This window comes from Erpetoichthys calabaricus, chromosome 10 (genome assembly GCF_900747795.2).
Source record: "Erpetoichthys calabaricus chromosome 10, fErpCal1.3, whole genome shotgun sequence".
Lineage (NCBI taxonomy): Eukaryota > Metazoa > Chordata > Cladistia > Polypteriformes > Polypteridae > Erpetoichthys > Erpetoichthys calabaricus.
Genome location: NC_041403.2, coordinates 59,885,653 through 59,906,376, shown reverse-complemented (window position 1 = coordinate 59,906,376; position 20,724 = coordinate 59,885,653). Strand labels below are relative to the sequence as shown.

General features: G+C 37.9%; 1 protein-coding gene across 1 annotated transcript in view; it reads left to right on the top strand.

The window, feature by feature from the left end:
• Positions 1-20,724, top strand: part of tnr (tenascin R (restrictin, janusin)) — a 476,387-nt gene that overhangs the window by 253,592 nt on the left and 202,071 nt on the right. Inside the window, exon 3 of the mRNA XM_051933130.1 lies at positions 19,307-19,856. Coding sequence (XP_051789090.1) covers positions 19,364-19,856 — 493 coding nt within the window. The 5' untranslated portion in view covers positions 19,307-19,363. The remainder of the gene's footprint in view (positions 1-19,306; positions 19,857-20,724) is intronic.

Genomic DNA, 20,724 nt, shown 5'->3' with positions numbered 1-20,724 from the left:
AGGCATAGTAGGTATCAATAATATAGTGATTAATAAAAATGCTTATTTGTACTGAGACCAGGTTTAAGAAAGAATAAAACACACTTCTGTCATTTGTATGTGCCCCCAATTACCAATGAATGTTATTTGTAATCCGCACACTGTAAACTACCTTCGCATTGCAGTTGCACAATATACTGTACACATAAATTATGATTGAATTTTAAATATTTGCTCTGTGTTATAATCATGCTATGCTCTGAGCCAGTGATCTTTTGACACATTGAATGTGCTGGTGAGAAAAAGTTAACAATCATGTTCTGGAGAATAGTAATAATTCACAATGCTGACAAACATAAAATTATTCAGTCACTAGCTATGGACAATCCCAGCAGCATTAGGGGCAGGACCAGAAACAACACTGGGCAGAACAGCAGTCAGTTACAGAACACATTCACAAGTACACAAATACACTCACAGTCAATCGCACCAAGCACACTGAAAATCAACAGTGTGTCACCATATGAACATACAAATCTATAGGATATGTGAAGACTTACACCAGTGTACCTGTGTACTAACATGCAAACATGGAGAATGTTTAAAGTTGACCAAAAAAGTAACTGAGCCAGGAATCTAATTATTGTTCAGATACCTAATCTCCACCCTTCACTAGCTTATTCTTACATATAAGCCCCCTTCAGGGGAACTCTTGAGCTATCTCCGAACATTATTGTGTAAAAAAGAAGCCAAATGTATAACTGAAAAGGAACTTTATTGTAGGGAATCCAAACTGCTGTAATTCCCGGGAATACGGGAATGGCCAAGCTCGCATATATAGGGTGTAAAAGTGTAAAAATCGATCAAGAAATGACAGAGTTATAGTTGAAAATAATTAAGGTGGCGCCATTGCTGCAAATTGTACTTCATCAGACAACAGCTTTGAACAGCAACTTGAAATTGCAATGTGTCAGTCTGTTGCATCCGCATAATCTGTGCCAAGAAACTTGCCATCACAGAATGATGACAAGAAACTGGATGCATGAGTAAAAGCTGAAATGGCGGTGTTTCAGAGCAATGGCAAGCGCGGGCGTTGTTTAGAACAAGTGTATCAGTATCTGATGATTTTGCCACCTACTTCAGTGGAGGCAGAGCATGCTTTCTCAGCGGCTGGCGTACTGGATGGCGCACACTGGACATGTTAATAATAATAATAATAATTCATTACATTGATGTAGCGCTTTTCTCAGTACTGAAAGCGCTATCCACAGAGGGAGGAACCAAACCCACAATCTTCCACACTCTCCTTATTGCAAAGCAGCAGCACTACCACTGTGCCACCAGTGAGGACATTGTGCTTTCTACGCTCTTATTACCACAACTGAAGATACATGTACTTATATGACAGCATGAACTGCTTGTAGATAAGGTTAGTCTTTTACTTGTGTCAACATATTGCAGTAGTTTTATTAAAAATAAGTGGTGGTCATTCTAAAACCATTCACATGTGAGATGCCCGTGCACTGTGTCATCCCCAGGAGCCCGGGATTCCCGGGAATGAAATGCGGGATTCCCGAATTCCCGGGAATGGATAAACCCATCCGGGAATGGATTCCCTATTTTATTGTAAAGAGAAAGCCATAACAAAGGTATAACTCAAAAGTATTAAATGAAAAACAAAACAACAAAGCTTAATGCCTTACTAGGGCTACCTATACAACTGGAGGACTCTTTCTCCTACATGGGGTGGCTGATATAGTTACCTTCATGAACAACCTTACCACTCATTGTCACTAATTTCTACCAACTCAGTACGGAATATTGATGTGGTGATTGATGAGCAGTTATCTTTCTCTGACAACATTTCAACTGTTTGTCGTTCATGTAGTTTCACTCTGTATATCATCCGCAAAAGCGGACTTTAAATCAGATCTGACTGAGTATGTAGCACAACTTCTGGTCCAAGCTTTGGACTTGTCATGTCTGTATTACTGTAACTCACTACCAGCAGTAGGACCTGCATGTGCCATGAAACCACTGCAGATGGTTCAAAATGCAGCAGACCATCTTGTATTCATCCAGCCAAGATGGGTGCATGTCACTCCTGTCTTCAAGTCACTACATTGCTTTCCTGTAGCAGCACACATTAAATTCAGATGATGGATACTTGCCCACAGAGTAATCAGTGGGTCAGCACCTGTGTATATGGAGACACTTGTGAGGTGCTATGCTCCTTCTCAGGTCTGCCAGTGAACAGCGTCTTGTGATGCCACCAAAGAGTAATATCAAATTTCAATCCAGACTCTTTTCATATGTAGCTCCTAGGTGGTGGAATGAGCTGCCCACTCCATCCAAACTGCTGACTCCCTCAATGTGTTCAAGAAGTGAACTAAAACCCTACTGTTCTAAAAATATCAGTCAAGTTGTCATTGACGTTTTTTGCAATATGGGGAACTGTCATAGTTTTTTGATCATTTTCTGTTATGCTAGCTTTACAGCTTTTTACTTGTGATGATCAACTTTTGAAACCTGCCCCACTACAATTGTTCAAATCAGTCCTAGACCGGTGTTACTCAGTTATTTTGACCTCCTTTGTAATTTGCTTTGGATAAAATAGTCAGCTAAGCAAGTAAATGCAAGATATTACTCCATTCTGACCTCCTTTCAAACTTATCCCTCCTTCTCTTACACTGTATGGTCTTTCTTCTTCTCAAACTCTTGCCTCAGACTCTTCTCTTGACTCCACTTGCTATTTTAATGACCAGAACAAGTTTTTAAGCCTGATCCAGGGACAGCTTTTAAGCTGATTTCCTGTACAACTTTCATGGTCCGGCATACCCTTTGAAACCCCTGGGGCCATTCTGTTAGTTACCCTGCACATATGAATTTCTATCCATTTTAAAAAATGCCTAGACAACTCCACAGATGCCTGACTATCATGGAACATGACAGAAGACTAATGTACTATGTAATAGTCCCCCTTGCTGCTACTTATAGCCAGACCAGACAGCTAGATGGATGTGAAACTCTTAATTTCATAAAACAGAAACAAATTTAATATCTAATGACTCCTTCAAGCCAAACTTTAAAACTTTACTCACTCACTATGCCAAAGAAAATGTCTTTTTAACAGATTGATGTCAAACATGATAGATAAGAACAACTACAAAAAAATTGACAAAAATTGAGTGTAGCAGTCAAAACATGAAGGGCATGATAGCTAAAAACTCTGTTTTGACCCCCTTCTCTTGGTGCCCTAAGCACATACTTATTTGCCTAATGGTTAATCCAAAGCTTCCCATCATCCTTAACTGTTATCTGTTTCTATGCCCTTAGAATGAATACAACTAGAGCTGTCCTTGTAAACACACCCTATATCACCCCTTTGTGTTATCCTCTCCTGATTGCAATATGGGACCTCAACTTGTTCACCTTTGTGATGTATATTTATATATAGTGAGGGACAAGTTATCTATGTATGAGCCTGGTGTCTAAAACCAGAAGAGCCACATAATAAAAAGGTATCAAAGATAGCAATTTAGTAAAGCAAAAACACAATAGAGTGATTAAAGGGAAGATACAAGAACCAAATACAAACCCTAGCTGTTCCAATAGGCTTAATTGCAGAGGGTCTTGTGTCTGACAAACAGGTAATGTGGCACACCCACTTGTCCACAACAATAACCAGTGCCCAAAACACACTGCCACTCACATCTCAGTCTCTGCGGATTTCTGAGTGTACTATTTTGCTGACGCTTTTCTTCAACTTACCTTAAACTCAGTGACCATTGAGAGTTTATTTTAAGCTTTACACAAGAATTATTTCATGAGCCTGGAATGGCTTCTGAAAGTCCTCAGGTCATCTCATCAGATCGTCCTGCTATTCATACTTTCCTATTTGCCTGTTATCAATAATGTACCACAATGTTTCATCTGTCCTACATGGGTACCCTTTTCTAGAACATACAGTATCAGTCAGGAGAAATTCTCCTGGCATTATTTTGTTCATCTTTAACCTCTGTTTCATCTGTTTCCCCTTCTCTGTATCTGTCTCTGTCTCTCTAACTTTGGTGCCCTCTGAATATCCACTTTTTTGTGCTACATTTAAACAAGAAGGGCATACATCCCTCATTGATGCATATTTGCACACACTAGCATATAGAAATGTTTCACTGGTACTAGTGTGACTGCTCTGTTTTTGTCCTCCTTAGATTTTTTCAACTGTTAGCAACCTCTTAAAACAAATACTGGATTTTTTCCAGCAATTTTGCAGAAAGAAAAGCATTAAGATGTTTTATGACCTTTGATAGTTCTTACAGTCATATATCGTATGTTAATTGCCTATAAATATGACTGTGTATCTGTGATCACTTGCAATTCAAAAATTATGCATAAATATACCTTTTGAAATGCCTTTCATATTTATAAGGGACAACTATGATTTTAGTTTGTTTGTAATTCTCAAAGGCACTGAAAATGCCATTCTTGAAAAGATTTATGATATCCATTATTTTGACAGCCAATCGTTTACCTGTTGTACTTTCATTGAGAGGATGATTTTTCTTGTACACAGAACTGTTTTTTCATGTTTACCAAATCAATATACTGTCACACATGTGCGAGTAGGAGACAGCTAAAGGGCCTGAGTAAATGTAATACTACAGCAGACCAGGGGGTGGCAGAGTGTATTGGCTGTCTCTCTCAGTTTCTTGCAGACCATTCCCGAGAAATCTCGGCAGGTTCCGGCACCTCTGATGACGTCACTTCCTGCACCTCTGATGACGTCACTTCTGGTTCCAGCATAGATTATATCATTTCCTTCCCCAGCCCTTAAAACCACCATCTTACCTCCAAATATTCAGTTCTGTTTTGGACTCTGTCTGGTGAACATCTCTCTTCAATTATTTCAAACTTTTGCAGCTGGGATATAATATACAGGTGGCTGCCCCAAACCTTTATAATGCCTGGAGACTCATTCTTGTCACAATACTTAAAGTTACACTTTTTGGAACAGCTTAAATACATCTTTAAATGTATTACTTTATTTTCATATATAGTAAAGTGCCATTGTAACAAAACACAAATCACTATTAGACGGTAGACCTTGTCAGTGTGAATACTATACCACCATGATAGGAGGACATCTGAGGTCAACGGACTGAGGGAGAGGATTTGGTGGGCTGGCAGGTAACAGTGTAAACTCTCAAAGATGAGAGTGCACAGCATGTCAGCCAGAGCAAGCAACCAAGTATATGTCAAAGGTACGTTGTAAATGATCTGCTTTCTGATGAAGGTCCAAGAAGAATAGCAAAACTTTATACGACTTTCAAGCTTCTGCATGGCAGCAGGGACCATGATGCCCCTATCTGAGAGAGGATGACTCCATGGATACCTGGCAACATCCCACAAAACATCCAGCTGGCAAGGTTTGCACTAGCTTCTCAGGTCAGGTACCATGTTGGTTTAAAATCAATACAAGTTGGGGACTATAGAAGGCTGGCATTCTCACACCGTAAAAGTAGGAGACATCAAATGGCCTCTGATTTGAATGATTTGGAATGTTTTCCACTTTAAGAAGATTGGCAACTTGGAGTGTGTCTAGTAGTCTTCCAGGACTACAGAGAAGTCAGGAGGCAGGAACACTTGAAGCTGCTATAATTGTCTCTACTTGGTGTCCCTATAGACAATAAGTTTCACCCTGATTCAAATAATGATGTTTGGGTTTGCATGGAAGTGATTGTGGAGGGTGGAAGTTTCAAAGCCATCTAACTTGCCAAAGAATGTTTTCATAGGTTAGAGTAAACTTCAACAAAGGGTAACTATTGAAAGGAAGAAAGGCCAAGATTGGGAAAGAGTGAGTGAGGTATGGAGAGTAAGTGGTGCTTGGGAGGTAAGCAAGTTTGCAAGCCACCCTTCCTAATAAATGGGGATATGAATACCTTTGTAGCTAAGCTCAGGGTGCCCTCTAGGAGTTGTAGTACCCCCTTTGTGTGGATTTTTAGATACAATCAGACATATTGAAGTTTGGAATGTCTTGGACTCCACATTGATCCAGGTATGAAGAAACATCAGGAAGAAAACCACTTATTATAGTCTGTATATTTAGGTGAGTTTGTAGGCCGATACTAATGCAATATTGTTAAAAAATGGATTGTTCACTGGAATTTCTGCAGTTGTAACACTCATTTATTTGTCTGCTCCAATTACAGCAGTACATTTACTTTTTAAAATGAACTTCAGATAATTGAGTTCCTCTTTTCATTAAAAAATATCCATAAACTGACATTACAGCCCAATGTTTTCTTCAAATTTCCAGAGAAAATTGCAGTCATATATTGATGTATCAAGTGAAGTTAGTAATTGAGCCGCTGACACCTTACATTAAGAGAATGTCTTACAGATAACTGGCTACCCAGCCTCTCCTGAGCAGACTAACAATTCACAGAAATAACTAAGAAAGGTCAGCTCCTAGCTGACACATTATACAGAACCTCTTTTTCATATCTGCATCAGGGCTGAAGTGATATGTATGAGACAGAAAAAAGAACAAAATATAGCTAAACATGAGAGACACAACCAAAAACTGTTAGTCAGAAATAATACTAATATGTGCTATAATACTCTGGATATCATAATAGTAAATTGCCATTGCCTCACAGCTAAAGAGTCCTGATCTAATCTCTCAACCTGGACACTGTCTAAGTGGAATTTGCTTGCTCTCTAAGTTGGTTTTGTATGGATACTCCAGTTGTCTCCCAAATCCAAACAATTTTTTAGTTAGGTTGATTGGCGTCTCTAAATTGGCCTAGTTAAATGAGTGTGGTTTATGTTCTGATTTTCTCGGAGATGGATTGTAGAGACATATATTAAAAAATATGGAGCTCTTAACTGTCTTGAGTCCAGAGTAACACTGTTGTGGACAAGGCAGGTTTGGCAAATGAATGAATGAATGAATATGTATCCTATAAGGCAGCTGGGAAGTTTACCCAAAGAAATATTGCCTCTTGTAGTGTAAGAAGAGCAGCCCTAAGAAGACATACTTATAATGCAAATTTACAAAATACACTTACATATGTGCTGACCAACAATGTACATATTCTGCTGCAGTATATGTCTTGCATGTGTTTCCCCCCTCTCTACAGCTTTCATCTTTTTGATTATTCCCTTCAATACCCATTTTATATTTGTGAAATTTCACTGTCTGCTAGACTTTGCCTCAGTTATGCATGCTTACATTTTGATCTTTATTCCTATCTCCTTCTATAATTATTATTCCACCCCCGGGTCTTTTGAAACTTTGTCAAGGTCACCAACAAGAACCTTGAAGTCATTTGTGGGCACTTAAAGAATGGACTTGAAGTACCTTAAATTACCAAAAAATGCTGAGCACTACTAATACTTAAAGAATATAGATAGATAGATAGATAGATAGATAGATAGATAGATAGATAGATAGATAGATAGATAGATAGATAGATAGATAGATAGATAGATAGATAGATAGATAGATAGATAGATAGATAGATAGATAGATAGATAGATAGATAGATAGAATAATGTTTTATAATACTTATTTCTTTTCATATTTTTAAACAAATCTATTTTCTATGACATTGACAAAGGGCTTCCTCTGGATATTAGACCCCTAGAAATACACTTAGAACCAAGGTGATGGAAATGTTTGTCATTGTTTTTAGTAGTGATATTTGTGTGTTCTGTGATTAAATTTGGTTTGAAAATTGTGCATATAAATAATACCAAGACTTCAGTCTTAAAAGGTTAAAACGTGATTTCTGCAAAATATCTTTTTACAATTCTACACAATCTAGGATTTATTGTGTCTAGAACAGTGTATAGATATATGATGTAAATCTGTGGAAATAAAAGCCAACAAGTTATTACAAAGGGTTGAGGTGCTGCAGGCTACTCTACCTTACGCTTTAGCACTTCAGATGAAGTAGGTTGTCAAAAGAGTGAAAGCTGATTAAGAAAAGATGGCTCTTCAGGGGCATATGCATGCATGGTGTGGTTAGGTGTGCTCTGATTGGTGGAGGCCTAACATGGCCTGGGGCACAAATGAAGAACAATAAGACATTGGTGTCAAATCCTTCCACTGTGTCCCATTCACAAAAAGAATAGAAGAGAGACCAAACTCATGCGTGTGACCATGTGCTACTGTATATACTATAAATGGGTGGCAAGGTGGTGCATTGGCTAGTAGTGCTGCCTCAAAGGTCCATGAAAGGAAGATAATTATGTATGACAACACTGAGATGTGCATTATTACAAAGTGTGCTGCCCATCTGGCAACATTGCTGTGGTACATCCTAATGTGACTGCTGGTCCATTGCCAATGAAATTTATTTGCTCTGTTTAAACATAAGTAAAACCAGGTAACATGACAGCCAACAAAATTATGCCAATCATTAGAAGCAGAAATACGAAGCCTACAAATATGTTCACTTTCAGTTATGTCTCCTTAAGGTATTTGTGTAATGGCAAATTAATCCAAACACCAATTTTTTAAAGCTTAACTACATTTTAATTTCAGGTAAAGTCAACCTAATAAAGTATGGAAATGATAATATATGACACAAAATCAGTGAGCAGTGCTGTTATTTAAAATAATTGAATCCATTTCTTTTAAACTTTACTGTTTAAATGAGACGATTTTATGAGTGGTACTAGAAGTAAATACTTAAACCCTTAAAACATGCTCATTCCGAGTGAATTCATTTTAGGGTAGCTATGTTATAACAACAAATCCCAAGTAAAAGTTCCTCACAGTATCCTAAGAATCTTTTTTTGAGTGTAGTATTCGGTGTACTGCACATTCTAAATGCCAGGAAGAAATTCGACATAGGCGCCAGGGAGAACATGAAAATTCCACATATACAGTAACTGGGCACAGTACCTGACACAATAATAGTGGACAGATGAGACAGCAGGCCCACTGTGCCACACAAATTATTGACATTAAAAAACACCTTTTTAGCACCTGTATTACTGGCAAAAATCTCAAGACACAATTTCACAGCACAGCTTGAACAATGGAGGATCGTCAAGTGGATTAACAGCGGCAGCCTGGAATGGAATCTGCAGTACTAAGAAGAATCGTACAGAAAGAATCGCTAAGAGAGCTAAAATTAGAGCAGGACTACTGGAAGAAAGCAATGCTAATATTTTCTATTTCATTTATTCTTCTGCGCTCCATAACTGTTTAAGTGACAGCAGAGCAAATGTAAAATATTCATATAAAATAATTAATACCCAAAATAGTTGGCATTGCTTTGAAAGCTCCTAAAGCTAATATAAACTAAAAAATTCCACAAACCCTGCGGTGGGTTGGCACCCTGCCCGGGATTGGTTCCTGCCTTGTGCCCTGTGTTGGCTGGGATTGGCTCCAGCAGACCCCCGTGACCCTGTGTTCGGATTCAGCGGGTTGGAAAATGAATGGATGGAAAATTCCACAAACCACCTTTATGTCAATTTAAATTAAAGTGTTCCAGAAAATATTATAGGAAATCACATATATGTAAAGATAATTTCATGCATGCACATTCTTTTCATGCATGAGTTATGTCATTTAATTATATTAAATTAAAAAAAGCATTTTACTTTAATACAATATTAAACATTTTAAACATCTTTATAATGAGGAGGCTAAAATATGATAGTTTTACATTTTTAGCTAAGTTCCCAAATCATGCATAATTCTTTATGTCGGTAATATGGCTATTCCCATGTCAAGATAAATTCTAAAGCTGCTTGCAGGCTAACACATCTATCAGTTTACTGTTATTTAGCCATTCTTACTTTTTCCTTTACAGGATCATAGACAGTTGAAGTCTGTCCCAACAGTATTTTGTGCTGGGTGAGAAGACAGCCCATCACAGGGGACCCCTGATACATTTACTTTCCCAAATATCAAGGCAATTTATTGAAGCCAGATGACCTGACATTGATATTTTGGGATGTGAAAAGAATCCATAGTGTCTCTAAAAAGACATTATGGACACACAGAGCACATTTGAATTCTGCACACTCAAGCTTAAGTTCAGAAACAGTAATCACTGAATCGCTATACCACTTCTGCATTTCCACATTATTGTCATTCTTTGACCACTGTAGTGGAGAGTGGCCTGCATGTAACTGGAATCATTTTCAGAGTTCCTGCCCTTCCACCACTGTTGTAAGGATCGACATTGACTCCTTCTGACCCTTTAATGATAAAACAGTTTCAGGAAATGGATTATGGGTTGTATCGTATATAAAATCAAGTACAATTATGACATAATCTCTGTGAACATGGTCTGAGTAAAGTAATAATATAGTTTTTAGTACAGTAAGTATTTAAAGAAACATATTTTAAACGAACCTAGGCAGCACAACTAAGTTTTCTCCATTGTCAAGGCAGTGTTTGTTTACATCTTCTTTGCCATTATTTACTTGTCCATCTTGGTATATAATTTACTGACACTACCTTAGAATCAAGTCGTGAGTGACTTGTGTGGTGCTCTAAATAACAAAGCTATAAGTGGAAATAAGAAGGAAGATAAATGTAGTGAACTGCAATTATCCTCGGAAACTTGTTTTTCTAACAGCCCTCTGTCTCTCTCTGTTTCTTTCTGTTTTCTAGTTGCCAGCCTGGGTTGTGGAAGAAATCACTCACTAGCTGCTTATCAGAAAACTTTCCATACATCTAATGTATTGATGTTCATGACCAACTAGACTTAAAGGTGTGTGGTCAAATTAGAATTTGGAAGCTTTAGAATATGCAGCCTTTACAGCTGCTATGTATCCTTAATGGTACTTGAATTAAGACCCTTTAAGACAGCCAATCAGCAGAGGTACTACTGGACACCTGATGCTCCTGCTATTAGAATTTTTTTAATATGTTATTTATAATATTGGAAAACAAATTGTAATTCAGTTGAAATCTGAAGTTTTGAGCTTTTTTGCGGATTGCACATGTTAAGCATCTCTGAACATGATTTAGCCATTTTCCTAGTGTTTTGTTTATCTGTTTGTGTTTCTGTGTATTTGTACCACAAAACTTCTGAGCAGATCAACAGATTGTAAGCAGATTTTGGAGTCATTATTCCAATCCGGAAGTGCTGCAACCCAATGAATTTTTATCAAGGCAAATTTCAATTTTATTAAATACAATTTCAGTTTAGTTTAATGTAAGTGTTTTATAAAGGTCCCCAAATTTTGTGTGAAGCATTTATCATTTGCAACTGTCTTGATTTGAAATGTTTTGCTGTCTATGGCAATACAACCTCATCTTTTTTCAAAACATTTTAGATCACAGTTGAACCCCATTATATCTACATTTGTTTATAATCTGTTTTGATGTTTTCAACCAATACTGAATAATGAAAAACATGACCAAGGGCCTCATGTATAAACGGTGCGTACGCACAAAAATATTGCATACGAACATTTCCACGTTCAAATTGTTATGTATAAAACCTAAACTTGCCGTAAAGCCACGCACATTTCCACGGTAGCTCATACGCTGGCGTACGCAAGTTCTCCACTCTGTTTTGCAGACTGGCTGCACCCAGCATCAAAGCAGTGCTACTGTTCCAGTGTGGTTTCCATTTCATTTTTAGATCCACATCCCTGACGTGGCTTTATAAATACACTGAAATTAACCACATATTGTTTATTAGTTTAATGCATCTGATAATAATTAACCTGTAACAAAATAATGGTCCACAGAGTGGTCAAACTATTCTAAATACCATAGCAGCTTTAGCGTTGTTACTCTCACTTCACCTTCTTCTTCTCCTTTCAGCTGCTACCGTTAGGGGTTGCCACAGCGGATCATCTTTTTCCATATTACTCTCACTGCACCACTCGAAGTATTTATATCACTGTGTCTGAGTGGGGAATCACAGCTGTACAGCAGCTGATCGGAAAGAGAATTATTGGTATACAGCATCAAGCACACACTGCCTTAACCATGCTGTCTATTGAACTGCTCTCATACGGCAAATGCTTCAGAGCCTTTCCTCGCAGTTCAGAAACAGTTTCATCCCAAGAACTATAAACACGCTCAATCAGTCCATCAAGTGCTCCTTGTAGAACTGTTTGTACTTATAAGTACAATTACCTCACTGTAAACTTGCGATACAGTTATAATATTGCACAACCTTAGCCACTTTATAAAGCGCGTATTTACATATGATGACGATATAATTTTTTAAGTTGAAAAGCAGCAAAATATGTTTATTATATTATAAAGATAAAACTTGAACTTAATTTAAATAATCTATATTGTTAATAAATAAACATGTTAGGACACGGTGTCACAGCGCTAGCAAGGCGCTGGCGCTCTGTTTACGGATTGTTCCTGCCTCGCGCTGTATTCTTGCTGGGGCTGGCGTGACACTGGATGGATATAATAATTTAACATGTACTACAAAGATATTTCAATGTTCCTTAAAAGTTTTGACGAATCAACGTTCTAAGCTTACAGATGGCTTAATGTCTATTACAGAGTTGATTGTGTAACGATTGGGTATTTGGAGAAAGAAAAGTAAGGACAGGAATTGGGGGTTAGTACGTTTGAAAGAAACAGTACTTCTGCAATAAATTATTTCATCGAAGGTCGCGCTTGGCGCAGCAAGCATCCCGCGTGAGGCATGAACAATCACTGCGCCACCGTGTTCCCATGTTTAACTCCTATCATCATGAAAATGATATCAAGTATATATCTCAGTATTTTAGTTATTCAGAGAGCTGTAGTATCACGAATGTAATGGATTCTGTGTCCTGTCGGAGGAAGAGAAAGCTGGTTTAAGAAGCATGTAGTGATTCACACACATAGAGCACATAGAATATCAAATACAAAACAAAGCATTTAACATGCTCCTTTAGTTACGATGGGATTTGAGAAACTAGTAAATTAAACGATTTTAAGAGGAAGTTCTACTTTAATGACAAAATAAACTATGTGACTAAAGTGGAAATTTAGAGATTAAATTTGACATTTTGTGCTTTTTTTCCCACAGTGTGCCTATTTTTTTTTCTCTGTACCCTAATAAGCTTTCATATGACACTCAGATAGTGGGCTACGACTCGCCTTTTCATGGCGACTTTGATATCTGACAACTTCTTTTTTATTTCAGGCACTGTGTGACTTTGTGAACTTGAGCTTTCGAGTTTCTCCGACACTCTATGTCACTCGATCAACTTCCTTTTGTTGTTTATACCACTGTTTAAACCAACAAATAGTACGTTTTTCCTTGCCTCCATTTTCACTGAAATTCTTCTGTTTTCCCCCTTGCTTTTGCCATTGCCTTTTCACAGAACACTGACCTTAAGGGCTATTTATATTGATTTGCATATTCAAAGAGTTGGAGCAGGACAGCAGGCACGTGCACGTGCATTTCTTTTCACGCTGACCGGGATTTATGTAGCGGAAGAACGTGGAAGTTGGCGTACGCATAGATTTATGCATCTGGATTTTTTTGTGAGCAAGCACATTTCCGCTTTTGTGCTTACGTCATGTTATAGTGTGAGTTCTGCGCACGGTGTTATACATGAGGCCCCAAATTCCTGGAGAGAACATCTGACATTTCCACTTGGCAATGCCCCATTCATCTTCATTTTCTTACACTTAATGGATGTTTATATCATGTTTACATATGTCAAGTCAACCATGATTTTCTTCTTTTTTTTTTTTGGTCTGCATGCCATAACAAGGACTCATGTCTCATCCAGGGCTAGTTCCTGTTTATTGTTCAGTGTTGCTAGGTTAGGGTCACGCTCCCCTGATCCTGGATAAGTCATTAATTCTCCCACTCCATGACGGTGTTACTGAAATCTTCAGCCAGTGTACTAAGTTGCTTTTTTTCACTCCTCCTTTCTGGCAAATGGTACAGGATGATTAGTGCTTGCGCCAGTAGATTCAGAGACAGTGTCTATCTACAAGTCATAGAGTTTCTGTACAGTCAATCATAGTAATAAATATTGTAACATAACAAACACTGTAGACGTATTATGAGGTTTAGATATATTTGCAAATGTATATTACTAGAATAGCGAAATGGACCTTTATTAAAATAGACAAAATGGTACAAAGGAAATTCCTTCTGTTTCGATCTCATTGTGCATTTAGGAACCTTTACTTATCAGACATGCTAACCCTTACATCCCTTTTTCTTTTGCCTTTGCCAATCACCACTGGGCGCTCCAGCCACCCCAACATGACATAGACAGGCAGAGACTCGAGTTCCAGCACCGCACTTATTTATTTCAGTAGGGTAGCACTCGCTTCCCACAGCAGCACAGTACAATGCACCAAGCACACACCAAATACACAGTTCTTGCTTTTTCTTTTTTGCTGTCCTTTATGCCTCCACTCCTCAACTGGCAAGCTTCATCCCTCTTCCTCCTTTTATGTTACACCTGGGAGTGCCCCAGATGGCTCATCAGGGTTAACTGGAATTACTACCAGGTGAGATAGAAACCCAAAATAGCAGGGCTCTGCTCTCTCTGCAGAGAACCTCATGGAACCAAACAGGGCTGCATCAAATTCCAGCTCCCAGCATGCCCTGAGGGAGTCCGTTGGGGGGGCTGCCCTCTAGCATCCCGGGGAAGGTAGTGTCTTGAGGATGCTCTCTCCTTCTATATATATATTTAATTACATTCATGGCATTCGTAATCTGAATCACAATCTGATTGTATGGATGGTTACCTACCAGGTAACACTTATGGTTGGTCTGCAAGCTGACAAACATCCGCCACGGTGCCCTCTTTCAGTTGCGAGAAGCAGATCATAGAATGTAATTACCCAGATCTACATGCTGTCAATTAAACAAACCACATGCCGTGGCGCAACGTAAGAGGTTTCGCCGCTGACGTGCGAGGTTTGATTCCCCGAGAGGAGGGTGCAGTGAGTGTGTACGCCTGATGAGCCCAGAATTAGTGCAAAACACGTGTCGTGTACTCTTTGCATTATTTGACAGGAAAACTTTGAAACATTCTATGATCTGTTTCTTGCAACTGAAAGAGGGCACCCTGGCAGATGTTTGCTGGCTTGCAGACTAACCACAAGAGTTACCGGGTAGGTAACCACCCATACAATCAGATTGTGATTCAGACTACGAATGCCATGAATGTAATTACCCCGATCTACATGCTGTCAAATACACAAACCACATGTCATGGCGCAACGTAAGAGGCTTTGCCTCTAACGCTGACGTCCGAGGTTCGATTCCCCGAGAAGGGTTGCAGTGAGTGTGTACGCCTGATGAGCCCAGAATTATGGCGAAACACGTGTCGCGTACTCATTGCATTATTTGACAAGAAAACTTTGAAATACATATATATATATATATTTATATATATATATATATATATATATATATATATATATATATATATATATATACAGTATACAGGATATATAGATATAGCATAATGTTGCATGCTATGGATACTTGCGTAAGTGTGTCTTTGCTAATATTATTGGCAACAGTTCTGGAGAGACATGCAAATAACAATCACATTGTACAATGTATACATGACAATAGACATCACCTTGGTGCATTCATGTTAGAAAAGTGTGGGCATTTTGAAATGTTAAATGTTAGAATCACTGAAATGTCTTGAACGTCAGAGTAGCACAGTAGTTAGAACTGCTACTGCAGAGTTTTGCATTCAAATCTTGACTATTTTATCTGTGTATGCATGAGCTGCCCTACATCTTTCCTAACAAATTCCAAAAATGTGCAAGTCAGGTTGACTGGTATCTGTTGTTAGTTTGAAATGAGTTAGTGTTCCCTACACATGGACTGTGATCCCATCCAGGTTTGTTTCCACCCCTCTACAATCCTAAATGTTAGTTGAACAACATTTTATTTCACTGTAAAATGATATTTTACTAAACTGGTGTATGTCAAAAGTCTTTTGTTTCAAATGAAATAAAAATGTGCTTGCGTCTTGTTTGGGCAAGTTGTGATTATGCAAATCCTGTTATTTAGCACTTAGCTAAGCTGTCATATATAAGTGCTGTGTCAGTTTCCTAAAGGTATAAAGTCCCGTGGTACAATTGAATTTTGCGTACTTGTAAAGCATTAACAAATCCTGGACAAGTCTTAACTGCACATTGATCTTAAAGCAGCTATGCTATAGTTTTAATGCTGCACTTTATAGGCACTCAGTTAGTTAGTTAGTTGACTTTTTTTGCTAAGCAGAATAAGCAGTAGTGTGGATTAAAGCTGCACAGAATTCTCAGGTGGGATAGCCACTTAATAGATAGCACCTTAAAATCAGCCAAGGACAGCAGATAAAGAAATGACTGTCAGTGGTCAGTGAAAGAGCTTTGGGTAATTAGAGTGAAGTCTCAGACAGGGCACCCTAGGAGATCTGTGTTAATTAGTTGACTAAAATACCCTGTACAATATGAGAGGATGTTCCACAAAGCCTTGGGGACAAATAAATACACAGAAGTAAAGTAATGTGGCAGTCCAGTACAAACACATATTTTCTTAATGTCAAAATTTGCTTTGTGTAGCAGCTACAACAGAATTCAGGAATAAAACTGTGGCATTAGTAATTCATGAAAAACTTGGAAATGTCAGCAAATGGACATGAACCTTGAGGCTCCGAAAGGAGATTGCAAAGGTGTCTCAGTAAAAAGACCAGGCGACATGATTATCTGTGGATGTCTGGTCAGTGTTCATTACAGCATGCAGCTACAGTATATATCATACAGTAGATATTTTCTGATGAGCATATTTATATTCATGCTTTGCTGTATTTCTGTTCCTGTTTTAAATGCTGATTAATAATCTTTCACCTACACATGCTTCATGAATAATTTCAGTTAGCAGTAAAATTATTAGCAATCTGTAGCGCATAGTCCTTGCACTTCACATCATTATTTTATTGATATAACAGCTTTGCCATTATTGCATGGTTTAAAACAATGACAGACCACCAAAACAAACAGTATTTAACTTTCAGTACATATACTTTTGATAAGGTGCACAGCTGAGGAATCTTGTACTGCTGTAAAAAGTGAACTGAAGCATATGTAATAATGTTTATGAGTATCATGGTTAAATGCATCTGAGAAACCACAGTAGTTCAGCTAAATATAACTTCCTCCAAACCAAATTAGGCAGCAAGACAGAGAGCGAACAAGAGAAAAATGCCCTGGCACTTTGCACACAGCAATCATTGTAAGCTACAGAACACTATAAGGAAATTAATGACACATCAATAGCCTAATGTTAATGAATGTGCTGTCCTTTTACCAGAACCACTGCAGTTATTATGATAGTCATGATTCCAAGGGGTAAACTTTAGTGTTTTGCATTTGAAACACTCCATAGACAATTTATTCTTCTTCTCCTCTGATATTACTACAGTAAAGTTTAGTCAGCTGCATATTTTCTAAGTATCAATTAATTATAAAAGCCATCTATTACCTTCTGTTCATTATATAATTGTTACACTGTAACCACTGAATTCAGCAAAACCTTTTATTTTCCAGATCAATTTAGTATAGTACACATTGGTTGTAGTGTTATGCGTTTGTCTGACTATTAAAAATATGGATACATTCAGCACATAATGGCTGTAGGATTGTACACTGGTTGGTGTTGTGACCACACATTTCCATACTCTAACCTAGTGGAGTTTAAGCCTTCTTTTCTTATTTGTATGAATTTGCTTTTGTTCCTCTAATTTATAACTACATTAGACAGATATTGTACTGTGGCTTAGCAAATGACTGTTAATTGATCTGGTGGGAATTTTAATAGCTTTTTCTGAGATAAGGTAAAGATAATGGCAAAAGCAGTGACACTCTAAACAGGCCATCCTGTTGTTTTTGTCTCATTGTTGTCTAATGAAATCCTGAGGTAATGTCAACACCATATGACACATTACAAACATGTATGGCCCCAAGCAGTGCTCAGACAACCATTCCATTCCCTGATTTCTGGTTACTGCATCCATCGGGGTACATTCTTTTGGTTCAATGAAGTGTCATATGTAGTTTAGCAGCACTTGAAGATGAATGAATGAATAAATGAATGAAGCTGTGTAGAGAAGAGTATCCCCAGGCTAAAGAGTGTGTCCTACTGTAAGAGGCTAAGGGACTTGTACTTGTTTAGTTTTGAAAGAAAAAAAAGACTTTTTGGGGAACTAATCCAGTCTTCTCAGTTCTTAAAAATGTCAAGCAGGTTCTTTTGAGTTAAATATTGAATAATATACAGAAGAAAAACTGAATATTAAGAGGACGTGCATTCAAGATGGAAGCAGTTCTTTGCAAAAAGAGGTTTTAGAAATTGCAACCAGCCATGCAGTCCAGTTGTTGCAGAAAATAATTATAGCAATTAAAAAAAGTCTTAATGAAATACTGGGACATGTTAGCTCGCAGTCCAAAGGACATTATTGTCTTTACATAACTTTAGGAATCTCTTTGATTTTCTTTTCCTTTTTGTCCTTTTAGCCAATCAGACTTGCATAATGAGGGGTCTTGAGGAAGGAATAGCTGTACCCACATAATATCACAGTATAGTTACCCACCTGACAGTATGCGGTTTTCCATATCCCCTTTGTTTTCCAGTGACCTGGTTAGGGCTACAACATCTCTGTTGCAATACAATATTGCAGTTGACTGTGTTTTATTACAGCAATCTTGTTCTATCAGTCAAAAAAAAACAAAACAATTGCAGTGTAACAGAACAGTAAGGACTCGTTGCATTTCCTTCACACTTTTTTGCAGTCTATTTCACAATTTTTAAGAGTAATATAAAAATGACTTAAAATTTGCTCTTGACTATTAATGCAATCTTTACATGGAATGTGTAATGTGGGAATCAATGATAAAGAAATGTTGGTTACAATTGGATTGTGTATCCCAATCATTTAAATAAATCTGTATAATTCTGTTGCTTTTGTTAAAAGAATGACATTAATTTACACATAAATGAATTTAAGTAATTTCTCAGATAGCAGATTTTCTTCCAATATTGCAAATGCACTTTAATATTGGGCTGTGCTGCTAATGTGTTAATTTTATCACACGACACACCTCACCATCTGTGATAGCTAGGTGTACGTCTTTTTGAATATTCTTGCTTGGTTTTTGAAGTCACAAAGTCTAAAATATACAAAAAAAGAGGTACGGTATATATAGTACAGTATATTTGTTAAAAGTGTTTTATTCTCATGGATACATAGTTTAGTGCAGTATAATTGTCAGAACTCTACTTTTCTCATGTATTCCCTTTCAAACATGATGTGCTTCAGTAGTGTGCTATATTACAAATTCTTTTTTTTTCTCTTTTCCTTACAGTAAATTCATAAGGTAACCAAGCATCAAAGTGCCACTTATTCCTCACTTTGAGTAACCATGAGCTGCAATGCTTATAGAAGTTTTACTCTACAAAACATTCTTCTTGGACTATCTGTGACATTTTTGTTGGTTTCAGTGCATGGTGGATTTCTTGTAAAGACCACGAGAAGAAGAAGGGACACTAAGGAAGTGGAGGGGCAGAATGCCAACGAAAGCTTATCCTTGAAGGGGAAAGCCATGGTTTTTAACCATGTGTACAACATCAACGTTCCTTTAGAATCACTGTGTTCTGTCAGCTTGGATTCTTCTGCTGGGGATGGAGTAAAAGTGGGGGAAAGAGAAGCAGCCACACAGTACACAGAGCACACAATGGATGCAGAAAACCAGGTGATTTTCACACATAAGATCAACATCCCAAAACAAGCCTGCGCCTGTCCGAGTTCAGTGACCATGCAAGAGCTGGTCAATCGTATAGAGGTGTTGGAGAGGGAGGTCTCCTTTCTGAGGCACCAGTACAGTACCCACTGCTTTGGAGAAAGTCCAGTCTCAGGTAGAGTTTGGGGTTTATTTTGCATGTATATTAACATAACTTTATATGTAGATTTGATTGTTTCGGATGGCATTTTCGCTCAATAAGTAGCACTACTGACTCAAGGGTCCACATTGCAACTGTCAATGGATGATGGCAAGAAGTATGTAGAACTAGTTTTAATCCCCTAATTTCTATTGGGCTAAATTTCTAAATGTTAAACCAGACTGCTGATGGCTCACAGCCTTGTCCCGTATGGTCAGATGTTATAGGAAGAATGCTCCATAAAGCAATGAGACAGTGAACAGACATCCTGCATCGTTTTAATGTGGGTAGTGACATCTTCTATAACTCTGTGGTGGCCAGTGAGCCTGTCTATGCTGTGGTGTGCTGGGCTAGTCACATCACCTCAAGAGAGACCAACCGATTCAAGAAGCTAATTAAAAGGGCAGGCTTGGACATACTCTGGAGCCCCTGGAGGTAGTAGCAAAGGAGAGAAATAAAACAAAACTGAGGGCCATTATGAACAATACTGCACATCCTCTCTCTGGCACACTAACACTGAGGACTTTCAGCAATGAGTTATTAAGCAGAAGTGTCAGGAAACATTACTGGGGCTCTTTTATACCAACAGCAATTGCCTGCATAATGCCTCACTGGGACTGTAATTGCCAAGTGAGAAGTTTTCTTTCTTTTTCATCATCCTGTATTTATTCATTTCTTGATTTATTATTTAATGCACTTCTTATTAAAAAAACTAAGTTAATCCTTGGAGACAAATAAAAAATCCAAAAAAAAAACCAAATAGTATTGTGTTTTACTTAATGTGACGACTTCAGGAGTGGCAAAATTTAGGCAATCTGGTCCTTAAAGTGACATGCCTTCTACA